We start from the raw sequence: 22,665 nt of genomic DNA on the forward strand, positions 1-22,665 counted from the left end.
GAAAAGAAGTCCTACGGCCCGTTCCAGAGACTGTTCGGTGCACAGGGAAGAGGACGAGGGCAGTCTTCGGGACAGCAGCAGCAGCAACAACAGCAGCAGTTCCGGAGACCCTTCCAAAAGCGTCAGAAGGGTAGAGGGGGACAGCAGTCCTCTACAGCGAACAAGGGCCCGGCCGGGTCGCGACCCTGAGCTGTTACTTCCCCTTCATCTGTTACCCGCTCCGGTGGGGGGAAGCGTTCAATTTTTTCTGGCAGAGTGGAGAAAAATTACTCAGGACAAGTGGGTGCTGAATATTGTTTGCAATGGATACAGTCTTCGATTCACCAGCCCGCCTCCATCGATTCCTCCGGTCAGCTCGCAGTATCAACTGCGCGAGCTCCAGGCGGAGGCCGATATCTTGTTAAGGAAAAGGGCGATAGAAGACGTACCTCTGGCTCAAAGAGGAAGAGGCCTGTACTCTCGGTTCTTCCTGGTTCGCAAGAAGGACAAGAACGAGTTCAGGCCCATTCTGGACTTGCGACAGGCAAACCAGTGGATTCGCAGAGAAACGTTTCGCATGCTGTCGTTGCATCAGATTTATCCTCAGCTGCAACAGGGAGACTGGCTATGTGCAATAGACCTACAGGATGCATACTTCCATGTGCCCATTGCACACAAACACAGGAAGTTCCTGCGATTTCAAGTCGGCACAAATCATTATCGATACACAGTACTGCCATTCGAGCTGAAGTCTGCGCCCAGAACATTCTCGAAGTGCATGGCAGTGGTAGCAGCACACCTGAGGAAGAACAAGGTGTTTGTCTACCCGTACCTGGACGATTGGTTGATCAAGGCCTACTTCTTCTCGGAAGCTCAGGCACACTTCCAGAAGACGTGCGTTCTCTTGAACAAGCTGGGGTTGCACATCAACATGTCCAAGTCTGTCCTGACTCCGGTCCAGTGCATTCAGTACTTGGGAGCCACCATCAATACGCTGTCAGCAAGCGTGTCTCCTTCGGAGGAGCGAAGATTATCACTCCTTCGGAAGGCTCAGGCTCTTATGACCACTCCATCTACAACAGTGAGGACGGTGTCTTCTCTACTGGGATCGATGGCCTCTTGTATCTTCCTAACGCCACACGCACGACTGCACATGAGACCGTTGCAGGAGTGCTTGGAGGATCAGTGGGATCAGAGGAAAGGGTCTTGGGACGACAAGATACGACTGTCTCTGCATGCTCTTCAGTCTCTGAAGTGGTGGTGTTCAGCTGAGAATCTCCTCAGAGGGGTTCCCTTCCACAAGGACATTCCCACTCAGACTATCGTGACGGATGCTTCTCTCCAGGGCTGGGGAGCGCACTCCGGAGACTTAATGATTCAAGGAACGTGGTCACCGATGGAGTCCACGTATCACATCAACTTCCTAGAACTCAGCGCTGTTCACTTGGCACTGAAGGCCTTTCATCCGTCCTTTCAGACCAACTCTTTGCTTTTGCAGACGGACAATACGACCACGATGTATTACATCAAAAAGCAGGGGGGCTCGAGATCACGCACTCTGTCGCAGGAGGCGCAGGCGATCTGGCACCTGCTTCTGGCCACAGTACTGACGATAACGGCTACCCATCTGCCAGGTGTGCAGAATGTTCAGGCGGACGCACTGAGCAGACTGATTCAGGAAAACCACGAATGGGTCATAAACGACGAAGTACTAGGAGAAGTCTTCGCAAGGTGGGGGACTCCAGACGTAGATCTGTTCGCCACTGCTGAAAACAGCAAATGCCGAGACTTTGCCTCCAGGTACTACCAGCAGGGGACGCTGGGGAATGCGTTATGGATCAAATGGTCGAACAGCTTTCTGTACGCTTTTCCACCCATTCCCCTGATTCCGGCGGACTCATCAAGCTGTCCCAGTCCAGGGCACGGATGATCCTGATTGCCCCGGAATGTCCCAGACAGTGGTGGTTCACGGACCTGCTTCACCGGTCTCTCCTTCCGCACATACTGCTGCTGTGCAGGCCGGACCTTCTCACGAAGTTCGGGGGTGGCAGATGTTGCACCCCAACCTCTTGAATCTACCAGAAGAATGCGTGGAAATACTGAAGGAGGCTAAGCGACCTTCCACTCGGACTTCCTATGCTTACAAGTGGAAGAGGTTCTGTATCTGGTGCAAGTCCAAGAACTATGACCCGACGACGTGCAAGGAAGACGTCATCCTTCCTTACCTTCTACATTTGTCGCAGTCTGGCCTTAATGTTCATTCCATTAAGGTTCATCTCGCTGCATTGACTGCCTACAGGAAATGCCCTTCACAGACTTCCTTCTTCCAGATCCCTGTGATCAAAGATTTTTTGGAAGGCTTGAAGAAAGTATTCCCTCCTGTCCGGCTTCCTTCGCCTTCATGGGAATTGAACGTGGTGCTGTCCAGATTGATAAAGGAGCCTTTTGAACCTATTCATAAGGCTTCGTTGGAGCACCTGTCCTGGAAGGCGGCGTTCCTCGTGGCCATTACATCGGCCCGCAGGATAAGTGAAATTCAGGCGTTGTGTTGCCAAGAACCTTATACTGTATTTCATGCTGCTAAGGTTGTTATGCGTACTCACCCTAAATTTCTTCCCAAGGTTATTTCTGATTTTCATGTCAACCAGACTATAACTTTGCCTACGTTTTTTCAGAATCCTTCATCCCCAGCGGAAAGGTCTTTACATTCCCTGGATGTTAGGAGGGTGTTGAAATTTTATCTGGATAAGACCAAAGATAGTCGTAGGTCAGACCAGTTGTTCATCAATTATGGTTCAGTCAGGACGGGTCTTGCTACCTCTAAGCAGTCCATCTCTAGGTGGATGGTGTCCTGCATTCAACTATGTTACCAAAAGGCTAATAAGACCTTAGGGGGTAAACCTAAGGCTCATTCCACCAGGGGCAAAGCTGCCACGACGGCTTTGCTCCGTAATGTTCCAATTGCAGAAATCTGCAAGGCCGCCACTTGGAAGTCAGTCTATACCTTTGCCAAGCATTACTGCCTGGACACTGATGCCAGGGCAGACGCTCAGGTTGGGAAGGCTTCAAAAAGAACTGAAAGTAAAAGGGACCTGCATTGCATTCTGGGATACTGTGAAGTTCTGGAAAGTTCTCTTACAGGCACAGTATCCTGTTTTGAGCCACATAATGGCAGCCAATGGGGCTTGTCTGTCCATGTCTTCCTCTCTATCATTCCAGAGGATTTTTGCTGCTGAAGCAAGGGAAATCTGGACAGACTTTGCTGTTTGTGGATTTTTGGTGGAATTTCTTGCTGAAGTACTGGACAGTGTAGCCTGGTTTTATAGGCTGCATTATCTGTCTTTAATTCTCTCTTAAGTGTCTGTGCAGTTCTGCATTTTTCGACACCTTAAGAGATTGTTTGATTGCTCCAGGGTCCACGCACATGGGCGGGACTATTCACTAGATTAGGACTATAACAGAGATACCCCTACTACAGAACTGTAGTTACAGGACAGAAACTACTCCTACTGAGAAATGTGGCTGCACCCAACCTGTCAATTAATTAATCAGCTTTTGGGATAGGGTATGCATCTGTCTTAGTGACCGCAGTGAGAACTCTATAGTCCACATAGAATCTCAGCTCCGGTTTACCATCCTTGGAATGAGGTTTGTGGACTAACACCACTTGGCTGGCCCAGGGACTTTCCGAGGTTTCATCACTCCTAACTCCAGAATCTTGCTGACTTCATTTCTGATGCTTTCTTTGAGTTTATCAGACTGCCTCTAAATTTTATTGTTGACAGGTAGACTGTTGCCAGTGTCCACATCATGTGTACATCAGGTTGTCTGACCAGCGGCCAAAGAAAAGAGCTCTGCATACTGCCCTAGGACTTGCTTGCAGTCAGCTTGCTGTTGGGCAGTGAGGGTGTCTGAAAAGATAACTCCCCCAACAGACTCGTGATTAGGGGTGTGGAAGAGGAGGTCAAGTAGAGGTTCACTCTCTTTCTCCTGATCCTCATCAGTTATCATGAGCATGGCCATATCAGCCCTGTCATAAGAGTTTATGGCGGTTCACATGGATGACCCTGTGAGGGCTCCTAGAAATGGCACATGTCCTGGAGGGCACTAGGTGCCATAGGCTCTAAAACCCATTCCTTGTGTCCTATTTGGAACTACACATGTGCAGCCTTTAGGTCAAACCATTGCCTCTGGAGCTCTTGACTTGCCTCAGGGTATTTATTGGCTTTTTCCCATGTATTCAGCCGTTCTAGGACAAGGCGAAGCACATGGTTTACTATGTCCAGTTTGGGTTATTTGAGAGGCTTCTCCCAGCATTCCATTACTAGACATAGTGGGCCTCTGCCCACTCCTTCCTGTGGCACCACGCTGTAAGCAAAAAGCAGGATAAGTAAAACATCCCATCTCCTGGGCTTTACAAGGAGTTCCATGATCACGCCTTTCATTGTCTTGTTGAATCTCTCAACCAGAAAATTGGTTTGTGGGTGATAAACATATACGTCACCCCACACTCGGCCCACATGGCTTTTAGGTAACTAGATATGAAGTTACTACATCTGGCTGAAACCACCTCCTTAGGAAAGCCCAGTCTTGTAAAAATACGTACGATGGTCCTGGCAACTGCAGGAGCAGTGACACTCCTAAGTGGAATTTCTTCAGGATACCTGGTGCCATCACCCACTACTCCCAGTATAAATCTGTTTCTTGATGCTGTCTGGGGTCTAAGGGACCAACAACATAAATCCCTACCCTCTCAAAGGGGGGCTTTGGCTTGCTACCTGTCTTGCCATTGACTTGACAGGTAACACTAGAGTTGCAAAACTCCTTCCCTTTTAGACATACCTGGCCAGTAGAAGTGGCTTATTAACCTACAGTTTTTGTCTGGTCAAGATGTCCAGCTAGAGGGATGTCATATGCTATTGTGAGTAAGATTTCCCTGTACTGCTGGGGCACTGTCACTCTTAGTGGCACCAGGTTTGGGGTCTGTGGCCTCAGTGTAAAGGAGTCTCTCTTTGCAATAAGTCCTGTGGGAGCCACTGACATAATGCTTTTCCTCTTCAGCAGCTTGCTATCTCAGGCTCTCAAGAGTGGGCAGGTCCACTGTCCATGGCAGAGATCTTCCCTAGAGTGTCCCCCTGTGCCTAAGAGCTCTGCTATGAAAGGTCCAAGTTCCTGCGACTCGGTTCCCTAATGGGCTTTTCCCTGAGGTGAGGAAATCTGAACTTGTGTTTCAAAGGTGTTTTCCCAACCTTCTAGCCTTTTCTCTTGGAGGATTGGGCCTTTATTCCAGGCTCCAATTCATCTTTTTTAACCGGGACTTTTCTTTATGTTCTTCTTTTTAGACACCCATTCAAGTATTCCCAGCATGGATGCATTGCTTATTATCTCTACTTCAGCACTTGCTGAGATCTCCAGATGATTGCCTAGCAGACATTGTCCTGGAATTGCAGAGAACAGGACCACCTTCTTTTGACCAATAACCCCGCCCCATTAAAATGTCACCCTAGCCATGAGATTAACCACTGTAATGTTGTCAGCATTTAGAACTGGATACGTTTTTCTAGTTATGTACTGCTCAGGGATGTCAGTTTTTTTAATCACATTTAAAACTTGCACCTGTATCCCTCAGTGCTCCTACTTCAACTCCATGTAAAAGTGGCTTTTGTCTGTACTTGTCCTGGTTACTAGGCCAGACAGCCAGGGACGCGATCTCTCCTCCTTGATATGTTATAGAACAGGCGAGAGAAGATACTCAATTCTGCTTCATATTCTGTACAAGAAACTTGAACCAGAGATGCCCAGTGTCCTTATTTAAAAACACAGAAGATGGACGGAATGCAGAGCAAAACATTCACCTCCAGTCAAAAGATCTGGGTTAAATCCAGAGGTGGGTCCCGGGCTCACTGTGCCACTGGACTCGAGCTAGCCTGACTGATGAGGGGTTATACCCAAAACCGGTCCCAGGATGCTGGTTTCCGGTCCAGGGACGCCCCGGCTTGGCAGTTCGGGCTGGACGGTTCCCATGTGGAACAGGGTCAAGACTGATTTGTATATGGCTGGGTCGAAACTGGGGTGCCGTAGTGAGCAAAAGAACAATGGATTTAACTCAGATCAGTTGACTTGGGCCGAATGTTTGATTTGTGCTGCATTCCGTCCATCAATTTTGTGTTTTTTGCAGTGTTCTTATTTGAGCACATATTCGTACAGGTGATGACACTATTAGCAAAATTGGGACAAAGTTTGGAGTTGTAACTGCTGAACCTGTGAAGTTTTTAAAAGAGTTTGCTGAGACTGAAGAATTTGGCTTTAAAAGATGTAGAAAAATGGGGGGCGTGGCTTGGACGGCAGTGCGAATGGCCGCCTAACCTCGAGCTCCGCAACTCGGGAGAACGACTTCGACAGTTCCCTGCTGACCCACCGTCCTAACCAGCAGCAAAAGCGGCGGACCTAATGCCTCATACCTTGCGGAGCCCTCCGGTGCCTTGATCTCCGCTCTTGATGCACTTAGCGAGGACTTTTGCCACCTTTTGGAGCGCCCGCGCTCCGACATTGATGCACCACAAAATGGCGTCGCTCCGTCACGTCGGCAATGCCTGACGGTCTCCTCGGACTCTTTCACCCGGCCACATCTGATCCAGATCAACACCACTGGGGATGTCAGCTGATCACCGGATTTCCACACAGGCCGGTAAGAAGCGAGGGCTATAACGCGATCCCAGCTTGAGATGCCGATCTCTGCCCTTCTCGCCTGACCCCAAGATGGCGGCCATCATCGGAAAACGCTCCGATTCTTAATTCTTAATTCTTAATTGTGCCAATTAGCCATTAAAGCGCCTGAAAGAAGAAGCGGTTCTCCTCTAATTTCATGTAGAAGACCACCTGTCTGCATTCTATGAGGCTTTCATCGATCCTTGGGGATCACAACTTTAAGACATATTGGCAATGAGCCCCTAGCCAGCACCTCACTCTGCTTCTGTTATAAGCTGACTCACCTAAATCCTTGTTACCATCTGTAAAACCGGCGGCCTTGGATCAGGGGACAACACACCTATAGACACAGAGCCAACCAGCTTGCCGGCACTAGGGGGTCATCTGGTTAATCGCGCCCGCCTGGCTCTGAGTGAGTCGTCGTGTGGAATCAACCTGACCGACTCACCCCCTGGTGTTAGCTCTCACTGCTTACTACGCAGCCCCAGCCTGTATTCAACTCCCTGTCTGAGCCCATCGACGACAACCCCAGACAAGATTTCTAGACAAGGTAACTGGAAAATTCTTCTCAGACCTCACACCCAAAATGGCGGGCAGAGATGAAAAGTCCAATCCAAAGAAGGTGAAACCTGAGCCGCATATTTCTGACTCCCCTATTAAGAGCAAACCAGACATGGCGGCCACGATGGAAATGATTTTGAAAAAATTAGGAGACCTCACTGTTATCTCCAAATCCACTAAGGCGAATACTGACGCTATGCAGCTTGAGCTAACGGCCATCAGAGCTGATATGAATGACCTAAAATCCGGGCTGAACACAGCGGAACAGCGCATCAGCGACGTGGAGGACCTCGCACGTCAATCAGCTGCTAGAATACAGCGCCTTGAAGACACCACTAACACCCTCAGACGCCAACATGCTGAGTTGGAAGACCGCAACAGGCGAGGGAACATTAGAATTTTTGGCATACCCGAAAACGCAGAAAAAGATGCAGACTCTTGCGTGACTTTCCTGGAAGCATGGATCCCCATGATTACCGGCATTGCTTTCCCGCATGGTCTGGAGCTAGACCGTGCGCATAGAATCCCCACATTCACTACTAACCGCGAGAAGGGCCCCAGACCAATGATATGCAAACCACTCCGATATCAGCATGTCGATCTGATCCTACAATACGCAAGGAAGCAGCACTCCATCGTTTGGGAAGGTCAGAGGATCATCTTTACACAGGACTACTCCAAGGACACAGTGGAGGTTCGCAAGGGGTTTCTGGAAATCCGCGCCAAGCTTAGATCCAAGAACATACCCTACTCCTTTGCAGGGCCAGCCAAGTTCAAAATCACAATAAACGGCCGCACAAAATTCTTCACGGACCCGAAAGATCTGGAAAACTACCTGCAAAATGGCCCACCTCAGGAAATGGACCAATCGAATGGCCCTTCCAACAAAAGGAAGACCACGTGACTGTCATGACAAAGAACAGGTCTATCGGATCTCTATCCTTTCCAGGTCGCACTATTGTGTACTTGTAGTTTTGTAATAGTTTGGTAATAGTTGCCTTCTCTAGTTGTTTGCTAGTCCGCCCACCCGATAAGTGACGTTTTATGATCTCCTTTGGTTTGCAACAGGATTGGTGATTGCTTGCATAATGTCGGGCAAGTTCTACTCTCACACTTAGACTCTATTGCACGACGCAAATAGTCGCTACTAGCTTGTCATTATTGCTATTATATGTTTCTGTGCACATATATTGCCCTTACTACAGGGAGTTCAATCCAATTTAACGATTCAAGTTTTCTTAACGCAACGTTTAGCTGGTTCTAACCTTCTTACTGCTTTCGTCTGCACGTTGCAGACAGTCACTCCTGGTTTAACACAGCATATTATTGCGCACAAACACTACCATTACGCACGTATTATTGCTGCAGTAAATGTTACCCGCTGCCACACAGTCTGGACATCTAAATCCTCTTACGTTTTAACATTGGAACTAATGAATATTGATTGCTAATGTTTAATAACTCCTGTTTTGCCTAGCTAGGTACTGTCGTCGTACTCCCTACGTACGTATTGGGGGGGGGGGGGGGGGGAGGGGGGATTGGGAGGGCTTGCATGGGGATTGGGAAAAAGAGAGAGTTTTCAGCAGATAATAATTGTTGGTACCTTATAGCAATGTATATCTTTTTGTGTTATTTTTTGTCCCTTTTTCTGTCTGTTCCATTCAGCTACAACACATTCAGCTACAACACAAGGACGCTAGTTATATCCCTAGCCACTTCGCTAGCTCTGTCCACTTGGTATTGTATTAGCACACAGGCTCCCACGGGGATGTTTGTCTCATTCTTCTGCCCCCCACCAGATCACCACTTAGCGATAACCTTGCCCACTAATGTCTAACACTAAGTCATTAGCGGATGACCTCAACATAGTTTCGTTAAATGTTAAGGGTCTTAACCACCCTGTAAAAAGGAGGAAAGTGTTCGACTACATCGCCAAAACTAAGGGGGATATTATCCTCCTACAGGAAACTAAACTATCGGAAGAGGACACACGTTTCTTAAACGTCCATTGGTCTTCCCATATACTGTCATCCCCTGCACCGCACAAGAAAGGAGGTCTAATTACCCTGATATCAAAGAAGTCAAACATAACACTAGTTTCACACACTCATGATACGGAGGGAAGGGTTCTGGTGGCCCATCTACGCAGGGAAGATGACCCAATTCACGTTGTGAACATTTACGGCCCTAACTCAGACGACCCCGGGTTTTGGGACTCCGTTTCCCGCTCGATGGAGCATATCCCTCAGGACGACCTTCTCATTGTGGGTGGCGATTTTAATCTTCCTCTAGACCCCCTACTAGACCGGCAGTCCAAATGCGCTTTTCACCCATCACGCTCACATGAGGCACTCCTGCGGCTATGCGAAAGGTACTGCCTTAAAGACTCATGGCGTCTCCAAAACCCTGATGGGAGAGACTTCACCTTTTACTCCACTCCCCACAACTCCTACTCGCGTATTGACTTTATCCTAATATCCTCTACATTTGCACACCTAATCGAGGAAACCGACATCGCCCCTAAACTGATCTCCGATCATGCATGTATCCACACCAAACTTGCAGGCTCCCGCTCAGTCAGACCGCCCAGAAGATGGCGTTTCAACGATGAAACACTAACCAACCCGGACGACAAACTACAGATTACTAAAGCCATTGAAGAGTACTTACTCTTAAATAATGTCCCTGACACAGATCCAAACCTCCTCTGGGACGCGCTCAAAGCCACGATCCGTGGAGTTATTATTAATATAAGAACCAGAGCCAACAAAGCGATAAACAAAGAACTGGAGCAACTGGAGCAGGAGATCAGATCACTAGAATCCTTACACAAAACCAATCCTCAAGACTCCAAACCCCTTGACCAACTCATAAAAAAGAAATACGAGTATAATTCCATTGTGAGCAAGAGAGCAGGCGTGTGGATCAACCGCTTTAAAGCCTTGAAGCTGTGTGAGGGAAACAGAGCCGGGAAGCTGTTGGCCTCCTACCTTAAACACAAGCAGAAATTAACAACCATATCCTCTATAAAAGATCCCGCTAATAACACGCACACCAACCAGTCCAAGATTCTTGATACCTTTAAGCAATTTTACGAAGAATTATACAAGAATGATAAGCCCCTGGACCCACAGTCATGCATAGATTACCTAAAGGCCCTAGACCTCCCCAGACTCTCAGAGATAGACGAATTAAATCTAGGGACACCCATCAGCATCACAGAAATCTCGACGGCCATAAAAACACTCAAAAGCAACAAAGCCCCGGGCCCTGATGGCTTTTCTGCCTCTTTCTACAAAGCCTTTGACAACCAACTCTCCCCGACACTCCAAACCGTGTTCAACTCCACCGCCTCCAGTGGGAGTATCTCTCCCTCGATGAGTGAAGCCACAATAATTGTTATACCCAAGGAAGGGAAAGATCCCCTCCAGACAAAAAATTACCGCCCCATTTCACTCATAAATATTGACTGTAAGATCTATGCCAAGATCTTAGCAACTAGACTAAACGCCGTACTGCCCAAATTGATTAGTCCATCACAAGTAGGATTTTTGAAACACAGGATGTCGAACGACAACACCAGACTCCTATGCCACATACTTGAAAAAGCGAAAAACTGCAAAATGCCGATGGTTGCAATAACCCTAGATGCTGAGAAAGCATTCGACAAAGTCTCATGGCCATTTCTTCAGCATTGTATGAGCGCATTCAATCTGGGTAACTCTTTCATTAAAATGGTGATGGCCTTATACTCCGCCCCCTCTGCCCGTATATCTATTAATGGAACACTCTCTGACCCGTTCCGCCTATTCCAAGGAACTAGACAGGGTTGCCCACTTTCACCGGCTCTATTTCTGCTGGCTGTTGAGCCACTACTCACCGACATCAAGAAAAATGAGGACATCGCAGGTGTCACATTCGGAAACACTCAGATAAAACTAGCGGCATATGCCGACGACATCTTAATAGCCACAGAACACCCAACCCTATCAATTAAGGGGCTTATGTCCTCCATCAGTAAGTACTCGGCTTTGTCCGGCTATAAGTTAAACAAGGACAAATCCGAAGTTAAACCCCTTAATGTACATACTACCAAAGAGGTCCTTGGAAATTCAGGTCTAGCCTGGCAACCGGATGTCATTAAGTACCTAGGAATAGAATTCACTGACAACATACTAAGTACACTCAAGCACAATGAATCGACCACACTAGCGAAAATTAAAAGAATCTTGGATGGTTGGTCGCCGCGATTCATTACATGGTGGGGTCGGATAGAGACGATAAAAATGATGATCTCCCCATTGGTCAATTACCTGAGCTCGATGCTTCCCCTAACGCTCTCTAACGATTTCCACTCAAAACTGGATAAGGTAATCACCTCCTTCCTCTGGCAGGGGAAAAAAGCCAGGATCAGCATGAAAAAGCTACGACTAGATAAATCCTTGGGTGGCGTCAATCTGGCCGACTTTAGACTCTACCAGACCGCCTTCCTGGCCAGGCAAGGTGCGATCTGGCTCACGCCACAGCCTGATTACACACCTGTGTGGTTACACATCGAAAAATCCCTAGTGCAAGGCCTTGACCCCTCCTCCCTCCTTACCATCAAAGTGCGTCCCGATATCGACTCTAACATCATATTTAAAAACACTAAGAACTCCCTCCTCCATATAAGTAAATCTCTACCCCATCAATTTCGCAATTCAAAGTGGGAATCCCTATGGCGGAATAACACTATAACATACAAAGGTAAACCGCTGTATAATCCTTCTTGGATCAGGAAGGGAATACACTTCCCTCACCACCTCTACGAGGGCCAAACACCACTCACATTCAAGGAATTACAGGATAGATTTCAACTCGAGAACATTGACTTCTACTATTTTCTACAAGTTAAGGTGGCCCTAACCAAAGCAAACTTGGGCAACACATCCCCCTCACTCCCTGGCCTTTTATCCACCCTTAATAGACTTGGCCACCAGGTTTCCAGAATGTACAAAATGATCAAACCACAGACATCTAACCTGGTCTCTGCATTACAATCCTATTGGGAATCATACTCCTCCACTCCCACATCTGATAACGAGTGGGCCAGAATTTGGGAATCGACCACAAGACACAAAATTAGCCCAACTCTATCCCAAACTAAATTCTGGCTCCTACACAAAGCCTTTTGGACCCCCAGGAGACTTTTTCTGCACAACATCAAAGACAATGACTCCTGCTGGAACTGTTTGGAAGCGGGAGGAGACCTTGAACATCTAATATTTAAATGCCCCCGGGTTGCCACATACTGGGACAGGATATTTGACTTTGTTAACAAAGCCCTGCACGTTTCTCTCCCGAGAGAATTTGCTACTCTAGTTATGGGTTCTTCCAAAGCTGTCAATTTAAATGAAAATGACAAAGCCCTACTTGATCTTTTACTGACGGCGGCGGTTAAAGTCATAACGTCCAACTGGAAAAATACAGCCAAAGCCTCCTTCCCCCATTGGCTCAACTGGGTTTCTAATCTCAGGGGTGCCGATACCATTGCACTTGCCTCTCACCCCTGGCGCCCACAACACAGGAAAATATGGGTCTCACTTGACGCTCACTTTGATCTCTTCAAACCTCCGTGAGGCACCTAAAACATTGTTGTGGCAAGCAATTTCTCAATATGTCATTTGATGGTTGTGATTCACCCTGCTGTGCTATATGACCGATCTGCCCGCTGACATATGCCTTCGTGTTGTACTGACTTGATGCTTGATTGTCATTTTCTTTATTTACCTGGTATATTTTTCCCCCCGCATGTTATGTTTACTCCATATTATGTTACTTCACCGCCTCTCGGTTTATTATGTACTTGTACCATGGACTTTATCTGCTATTATTTGTTCTGCTCATATCAATACCAAACTCTCTCAATAAAAATTCTGTGAAATGAAAAAGATGTAGAAAAATATTGTGCGTGTGTGTGTGTGGGAAATAAATTCTGACTGTCACACATTTGACAATGTATGGTACAGTGAGTTGAAGAGATGACCTTCCACCAACGTCCTATTCTGTGCGTGGACTTATCAAAAGAGCATTCTACTTGATCAGAAGATGTGTAAATGTTTTGGTTCATGCATCTGTAGAGAAGGATCTGAGTGAATTTGGTTGGAAAGATATTGATGGGGTGCTAAATTTCTAAAGCGTCTATCCACAGAACTTGCACATACAGGTACTTGAAAAACCTGTGCTAAAACGCGATGTCCCTGTCGCTATGCTCTTCTCAAATGTTCAACATTCCGTAAATATACCACAAGCAATTGCCGAAATTGAGTGAACTATGAAAATGTGTCTAAAACAGGAGTGATCAACATTTTTTTTTCCATATTCAGATCATAAACATTGTTTGATGTATACATCAGGGTTCTCGAAAGTCAGTCCTGGAAGGCCAGATCCATGCCAGATTTTTAAGATCGCTACATTTATCCAAATTGGGATATGCTAAAAGTGTGGCATGGATCCGGCCCTCCTGGACCGACTTTGGGGAACCCTAATATACATGAAAGTATTAAAAACATTATAATTTGTTTAATTTTATATATGTCTCTTCTTTCTCAATTATAGCCGCCATTAGGAAAATGGCGAAAGAGTTGCGCTGAGTTTCTCACTCCCCCAAGCTTATGTTTTGACACAAAAACGAAGTCTATGGGTCTCATGGTTACTGAAATAATACATCATCACTGCAAAAACATGTTATTTTTAAAAATGTAGTCCAAAGAAATTTGCCCAGGATTAGCAATGTCTATCCAAGCTAATTTACTTCTCTATTGATACAAAAAAACACATACAAATGAAAATCTCAGGACAATATTTTTTTTACAGATGTCGGGCGAGGACTACAAGGGATGCTCTTCTGGCTAGTCTCTGAAGGACTAGGTCCTCTTCATCTAACTCTTCTCCCTGTCCTGAGTGGCAAGACCTACCCCAGTGGGGGCAGACGCTCTAGGTAAAGTTCTAGGGTAAATGTGAGGGGTTACCTCATCATCTTCTCTAGTGAGCTTCGGGGCCAGTCTTCTGGAATACTGTCCCCACAGTCATGAACACTGTCGGCCACCTCTAAGGTGTCAGGAACTTCTGTGGAGTTGATATATCAAACCCCTCTGCAAGGAACTCCTCCATCTGTAATTTTGTAGGGTTTGAATTAGTTTAGTTCCCTGGTTAGAAGGGACCCAGTGCACCTTCAGTTGAAAAGCATCCGTACTAGAGCAAAAAGTGGGAGTGACCATGGCAAAAAAGGCACTTTCTTTCTATCATGAATGGCAGTTACACCTGTAGGTGGCGCACAGTCTCTTCCTTGAATGAGGAGAACTTTGGCTCTATCTTTTTGCCACTGCTGAAAACGTGCAATGTCTGAACTTCTGCACATTGGAGTTTCCAAGGCATCTGTGTCTGAGACTCATTCCACCTCTAGTGGAACTCGATATTACTCCAGTATTGGAACTTTCATAGATTCAGATGCTTGAATCATTCCCTGTCGTCGAGATGGGAGTCCCCGGTATCTATAAAAATAGCAATACAAAGGCATTACAAACCAAAAACCAGGCCTAGGCCCATTTCAGTTTTGTAACATATCCACCTCTTTTTGTAAAAGAGAGCAAATAAAATCAACAACCAATCAGATTAGCCTCACCCTCTAGAACCCTCCTGAGAGAACCTCAGACCTTCAGATTTTCTACTTCACACTGTGCTAGGGAGTCTCCACTGAGCTCTGCTCAGTTTTTTCCTTGTTCCATTATTCTTGAGAGTTTTTCAACAGTTTTTTGTTCAACAACTTCTACAGCTTTGAGTTCTTCTCTTTTCAACATGACTGACAAAGACAATAAAGGACTTTTTAGAGATTGTGCCACCTGCTCTAAAAAGAGGCTCTACGTGGATTACACTCACAAAGACTGCATCTATTGCTTGTATCCCGCCAATACTACTACTGCCCCAAATACTGAAGAAGATCAGGAATGACCCTGTCCAAGTTTTCCTAGAAGCCTCGGATTGGGCACAGAGCATGGTATCCAGAACTCTTGGGCTTGAGCATCTGTCTTCTGTTCAGCCAGCCCCTTAGGGAGGATCTGAAGTAGCTGGCCAGGTTTCTTTGTCCAGGCCTTCGAAATCTCCACCTTCATGCATGGAAATTGAGCGGTGACAGCTGAACACCTTTTGCCTTCCTGCAGAGGTGAATAATGTCATCTTGGCAGTCAGGCGCCCCTCAATAAAAATTGTATACACCGATCGCCTGGACTCGGAAGATTGTCCTCCTTTAAGCCATGTTATCTGACTTTTATGGTTTGTTTTGTCCCTAGGGCTGGGTATAATTAAAGGATATGTGCTTGCCTGATCAACCTTCTTTGTTCAAGTCTCCTGTTATATTTTTTTAGTAAGGTTACAACATTTGTTTCCTCCCTCTCCCTTCGTTATGCCACTTTGGAGCCATACCTTTCTTCACATCTTTCTAATGTTCACTCCATTTAGAGTCTCTTGACAGCAGTCCTGTACAGCTCCTCACCCTCAAGACAGTGGCCTCATCGCCATAACAGTGGCGGGGTGTGTGATCTTCAACCTTTCGCTAAACCCACCGAACATCACCTTCTTCCCAGACAAACTTGCTCTGCAGACTCAAGTATACTTTCTGCAAAAAGTTGTGACGCAGACCCACGTCGGTCAAACTGTCACCTTGCTGGCGTTCTGTGCTTCACCTCACCCCTCTAAGGTGTAAGAGAGAATCGATCTATTGGACCCCAGGAGAACACTGAGCTTCTACATAGATCGTACCACAGAACACCAGGTGGACAATCCGCTCTTAGTATGGTTTGCTGGAGCGAACAAAAAGCAAGGCTGTGCATAAGAGAACAATCTCCAACTGGATTGTGCTCTATATTAAGATCTGCTACGCATTAGCTAAAAAGCAGACTCCGGAAGGACTGCATGTACATTTTACTAGGGCCAAAGCTGTTACTACTACGTTGGCATAAGTAGTCCCTGTCCTAGACATTTTTCAGGTGCTACATGGGCATCCCTCTATACGTTCCAGAAGCACTGGACTGTAAGGTCTGCAAAGAAGGGCATTTTGCCATTCGATTCCAAAGGACTTTCTGGTTTGAGTCCAGTCACAGCTCACCTCCACTTGGTACTGTTGTAGTATCTATTCAAAAGGTGAGGAATCTGTGTTTAGAAGACTCTTAATAGCCCCAGATTACTCACTGACCATCCCATCCTTCCCTTTCTTTGTGTGGACTACCCATTATTAATATTCCAAGTATAAGAATCTGTACACTGTTCACCGTCCGTTTTCTTTTGAGGTTTTGTGTCCGGGGATTCAAGAAGTCTCAAAAGCAACTGATGTCCGAGCATGAGAGTGTCGCCTGTATAGGCTCCGCACCTCATTTTCAGAGTGGAACTCCATTGGCGCAAAGCTGTATTGTACCAGGTACCGGTGCACAGAGGCACTGCTGAAAAGTTTCCGGATTCAGTCTGTCAGCAGGAGTATTCACAGGGTGAGCAATCTGAATGTTACTGAAGGTAGACCTTGTTCTTCTAAATCAAACAGATGAACAGTTACTAAAATGGCAGTGCAAGTTTTGCCACTCAGTGACAGTCCCTATGCAAATGTTGTCTAGTCACTTTGCTGTTGCTTAGGGCTGTATTTGGGTATGAAACTGGTACTAATGAGGTGAAATCTTTGCCCAGCCAGCATTAACGTGTGACATAATTAGATTATGTGCTGCATTACTTACATAGTTTGCCTATTTTTGCTCCATAATTTGGCCTTCCCCAGCTGCATAATTCAGCCTTCCCCAGCTGCATAATTCATGTTTCAGTGGATATTATGCCTGCTAGGACTTTAAGATCCTGCTCAACCCATTTTTTTCTTGAAAGAGTGAATGCCTGTCCTGGATTAACCTTGAGCCGCATGAATATGTAGAATCTTCGCATGTAACCCTCCTGTGATCAAGACTGAACTCTGATCAGGGCTGGCTTAGGAAATATTTCTCTAGTCCAGCTGATAAGGGTTGCACAGTCTGCAGCTGGATTTTGACCAGTTGAACTTGGCCAAAGATCTTGGCGCTTGCCAACCCAACATGCAAAATGATCTGACCAGGTGTCTTGTTTCTTAACTTTCCCTTTGTTTCTGATATTCCTGAAGGCATGAAGGTGTCTGTGACTTGGATTTCTTTGTTGGTCCTAGCATGAACACCTACACTGCTACCAGATATGGAACATATTTCCATGCAACCTATCAATTCTGCTCCTGAGCCTTAAGTTCTGTTTGGGCATATCAGTCACAAGTAATGGGATTAAAGAAGCATTGGCCTAATTAGATTTCTGCCACAAATAAAAGTGCACCCCACTATTAATTAGTTACTAATGCTAAAGTCTAATCTCATTTACCCAAGTTATGATGGTCAGTGAGACAGGTTACCGAACTTGGGCTATGGCATCTGCACATGGCACAAGTTATTGAGACAAACTAGGTGACTCCCTGCTCTGCTCCAACACACCCTCTGCAGATTCAGAATGGAGCTCTGGATGGGATTAGTTAAAACCGCCCCTGCTGAATGCTTGTACCTGCTTTTTCAGTTTTTTCTTCTGCTGTAAATTATCACTGAAACAAAGAAATGTTAAGGTTTAATTACTGTGGATAAGAAAGTTTCATTCTGATGACATGAGCTGTCCAGGAAATTGCAGTGAAGGACCTTTTTTCTAGTGCTGCATCATACAGTTTGCAGGTCTGTATTGTTTATGGTGTTAGAGTACTAATGCTACCAGATGACTACAAAGGCATGACTACTATAAACTACTTAACAAACCTAACGTAGAAAGGAAATATCAGTTGGTAAGAAGTTCTTATAGTGAAGAAAATACAGTAGGTTCAGTGTTAATCCCAAATTAATTGCTAACATGATTTTTTTACCACTTTGAGTAGCGACATTTCTTTTGCTTCCCCCAAGTGTAACTATTCGGGAATTGGTGCTTCAAAAGCTGGATGCTAGTGGTTTGTAGTCATGCATTGTTTAGAATAGTTATCTTTTTCTGTTAAGTAATTTGTAATAAAAACATATTTGTAAAATAAACATGTTTCAAAGTCAGCCCTGCAATGTTTTTCTGAGTGTAAGGTTTGAGTAAGGAATGTCTGAAGGATTTGGGTTTGTTTAAGAAAGGATGGCAAGCAAAATTCAATAATATAACTATGGTCAAGCGGTTTTTGAGTTGCAGCTGAACAGGTGGTACAAAATTGCAAAATATCATGCATAATCGCACTTTATTGAAGGCATCTACTTCTGCCTTACCAGAAGCATCATGTCACCGAATTCTGAACTGCTGCACATGGGCTGCATAGTCCTCCGGTGGCACCTAGGCACCAGTTTGGGAGTAGGGCTATGGGATGTCTTTAGGAGAAACTACAAGTTCTTTTTGTATTGTGCATGGATCACATTTATTAGATAATCTCCCTACTGATTTTTCTTTCTTTCTGTGCAGGCCCAACCGTGCCCTGGAGGCATTTTCAATCGCACGCCACTCTTTACTGCAGACCCTCCACAACGTGTAGACCACCTCCGTCCAGTGCGGATAGTGCTTTCTCCATGTACTTTGGAAGGAGGGTGGTGAAAAAGCTTCATTGGTGGTGTGCACCATCAGGTGCATGATTGGAATGATTTTACAACCTAGCAAACCCTTGGAAACGTCCTAAGCTTGGGTATCTCAAGCCTTGTCTACCAATGAATGTCTACAGAACAGCTGCCCTCTTGAAGTGTGCCTCAATGGAAGAAAATACTGCTTTGTGTCTTTGAGCCTCATCCTAAGGGAAACTAGAACTCAAAAGGTCTGGCCCTTGTTCGCTAATCCTCAGAAACATTGAGTGTGTTAACTTCCTAAACCGCTATAATTTTTTTGCGGACCCTTTTTAACATGACCCGTTTGTGTTACCAGGTTGCTCTGGACTCTGATTGCATATTATAGGTCTTTTAAATTGGGGTGGGTTGTCTCTTATGTTTAGGTAAAAGGGAGGGGGATTCTTTTGTACTTTCAAGAGGACATCTGCAATTCAATCATAGTATGAAAGTAGCAGCAATATGTTATCCACAAGACTGTGTTTTCTATCATCTTCAGCTTGAATTCTTCAAGGTGAATATTAGGAGGAAGACCAGGAACGTGCAGTGGGATTGCTTTATTGAGTACACAAACGTCTATAGTGTGTTTTTGTGTTTGTGTGTGTGTGTGTATATATATATATATATATATATATATACACACACACACACACGTATACAGGTGTGTATATATATATTTATATAGAAAAAAAATAGTAGATACATTTGACGCAAAGGGACACTTCTTATTATTTGAACTCCTTGATGTCTACTTAAAATAAAGGCCCAGCACACTATTGTCGTTTGTTCTGTTTCAAGGGAGTCAATGAATATTAGTCACTTTCTGAAGTCTTGCATATTTATGTTTAGATTTGCTTTCTCATAAAACTTGTTTTCAATGTCTTCTGTTTCTCTCTACTTCTTGCGCATGTTTTTCTACCAGTAATTAACAATATTTTCACTTGGTGACAGTGACTTCTTTTACTGAATCCCTACCCCTTCAGTCCTTCATATGACAGTCACTGGACCTTTTGTTGTTTGTGTGGGCATCACTACCTTTTCATTCCTTTTAACAGGATTAATAACTCTTTCAGTTCTTCATATGGGAGAGTCAGTCGGGTAAGTCAAAAAAGAAGCCCAAAAAGGCAAAGTGGGACTGAGCCCCTTCCCGCTTCTCTTCAGAGGGTGTGCAGACGGTCTCATGCCTCTTGATCTTGCTCCAGAATTTAGTCGATATCGGATCCCATTTCTTGGCTTGTTCCGGCACAACCTGGGTTTCTGGGCCTTCTGCAACACAGAGTCGGATCCAAGAGTTCTGCAAGGGCATGTTTAGACTCTTAGGATCTCTTCCGACTCCTGCTTGTTCGAATTTGTCTCTGACCGTGATGGAACGGATGCCTTTGGCTACTGTCCACTCTGTCATGCGGTGGACCGACCTCCATCAGGTCTGTAATTTGTGTCTGTCTCCCAAATGTAATGAGATTGTCCGCGAGGCCTGCCACACCTTCTGACATAAGAAGACCCTTTGTGACCATCAGACTCGATGTATCGAAATGTTCCATAGGAGCGGAGACGACAAACTGGACCACTTTGAATTTGAGGATATTGAGGGGGAACATCGCCTACAACCTTCAGCTGCAAATGAGGGAACCTTCTCGCCTTCTGCCAGCTCAGGCTCCAATCTAGAGATCAAGGACGGGCCTCCTGTGCAGACTTCCAAACTCCTTACCATGTCAAGCAAACCCATAAGGATTGTCCTACCTCTCTAGAGCCTCAGAGACCAACTGCCGGGCCACCACTGCCTTCAGGCCATGGTCTGCACCAACCACCACCTTCGGCCGTAACGCCCAGCTTTGCCTCGACGCAGAAGAAACTATTGAGGCCAGCACACTTGATGTGGATCACATCCACATTGGCGCCGACCCACCATTCGGAGCTGTCAATTGGTGTTGAAATTGAAAACAGCCTTGCAGCCGAAAACCTTGGCATGTACATCGAAGACTGTCCTCTGTTCTGGAGTTTTAGAACCAATCCTCCACAGGCTGCAAGAAGAGTGATGCCAGGTAGAAACATCTGGTCATTCACCCCCATACGGGCCGGATTCTAGCCAGTCCTCCAGGTCTGGCGTTCAAGCCTCCAAGCGTCTACTATCTTTTGAGGAAGCTTTGGACTTGCCACCTCTCCCAAAGCAAGGCAAAAGGGCGCAAAAGACTACTAGCCCTTTGCTGTTTTCTCCTCCTCACCCCTCCACATCATGCACCTTCTTGCCCGCCTCTCCAGGCATCCCCCATCCTTACACACTGCAGTTGTCTCCTCACTCAGACACTGGGGGCAGTTGTAGGGGATTTGTTCGCCACTCCTCTGCAGGGTGATCCCTGGGACATCTATGATGCTGACCCACTGGGGGACGCAGACATTGGCCTGTACCCTGCCCATCGCTCCCCTCATGATGACTCCACTTCCTACCATGAACTACTTGGTAGGGCTGCCTCCTTCCGCAAGGTTGAGACTTTTAAGGAGGACTTCTTTTCGAGACCCTCTCCTACATGCTCTGCACAGTACCTCCCCACGGTCAGAGGCATGCTGCGTCACACCCCAAACAACTTTCTCAACTCCATCCATGCCAGGTTCATCACACTTCAGATAAAAATAGAAAGCTTCCCTACTGACCCCTATACGTTTGTGGTCTGTTCCTGCCTGACTCTCTGGTGGTTACCACAGCACATGAGGGTGGACTAACTCTTAAACCTCTCTTGATTCACCGTTCTCCAGATAAGGAGAGTAAACGTATAGATGCTGCGGGTAAGGGAGTGGCCACGGACACTGCTGCTGGTGGGGTCAACTCCAGTGCCCTATGCAGACATACCTCGCTCCGGATCTCTGGCTTCAAGCCGGAAGTCCAGCAAAACTTGCTCAACCTGCCGTTTGATGGTCAACATCTGTTCAGACTGCAGATTGACCAGATGTAGAAAAAATAAAGAAATATACTGAGACGGCGTAAGTGATGGGGCTCCTACAGACCTGCTCCTTTCACCTTAGACCCTACCATGAATGCTCAAAGACCACCTCTCCCATGGTCTCCTGCTCTTCCCAATGTCCGCAGGCCAAATAGTCCTTTTCCAGAGGCTACTTTAAAGGGTACTCTAGAGACAACTCAAAAGACAGGAGTAAGGTTGTCTTCCCCAGGGGAGCTGCCACCGGCACAAAACCCTGACTTGCCTCTCCTTCTCACCGATACTATAACTCCTATGGGGCGCCTCAAAAGGTTTTTTCCTGTTTGGCGGAACATCACAATCGACCATTGGGTGTTGGATATTATCCAACGTGGTCATTGTCTGGAACTTACTTGTGTGCCTGCCACCATTCCACCTCACAAACACAAACTCTCCCCAGAACATCAAAAGCTACTTCAGGAAGAGGTCAAAATGCTCCATCTCAAAGGGGGTCATTGAACCCTTCCCCCACGAACAGCAGGGCCAGGAAGTATATTCTATGTACTTATTCCCAAAAAATATGATTCCCTTCGGCCCATTCTGGACCTCAGGCCCCTGAACAGATGCATTATTTCAGAGCACTTCCACATGGTTACTCTTCCGGATTTCATCCCCCTGCTACAGCAAGGTGACTTCATGGTCGCTCTCGATGTAAAGGATGCTTATTTTCTCTTATTTTCACATACCAATCCACCCAGCACATCACCAGTATCCCAGGTTGCTAGTCCGTGAGAGCATTATCAGTTCAAGGCGCTAACCCTTCGGGATCACCACTGCACCCAGGGTGTTCACCTAGTGCCTTGCAGTTGTGC

At 46.1% G+C, this 22,665-nt stretch overlaps 1 protein-coding gene across 1 annotated transcript in view; it reads left to right on the plus strand.

Annotated features, from left to right (window-relative positions):
• The window catches only part of RANGAP1 (Ran GTPase activating protein 1), a 537,507-nt gene extending 517,850 nt beyond the window's left edge, over window positions 1–19,657 (plus strand). Inside the window, exon 16 of the mRNA XM_086963527.1 lies at window positions 18,751–19,657. Within this exon, the coding sequence (XP_086819653.1) occupies window positions 18,751–18,820 (70 nt within the window). The 3' untranslated portion in view covers window positions 18,821–19,657. The remainder of the gene's footprint in view (window positions 1–18,750) is intronic.
• The last annotated feature ends 3,008 nt before the right edge of the window (window positions 19,658–22,665 follow it).

Source organism: Lissotriton vulgaris, chromosome 1_1 (genome assembly GCF_964263255.1).
Source record: "Lissotriton vulgaris chromosome 1_1, aLisVul1.2, whole genome shotgun sequence".
Lineage (NCBI taxonomy): Eukaryota > Metazoa > Chordata > Amphibia > Caudata > Salamandridae > Lissotriton > Lissotriton vulgaris.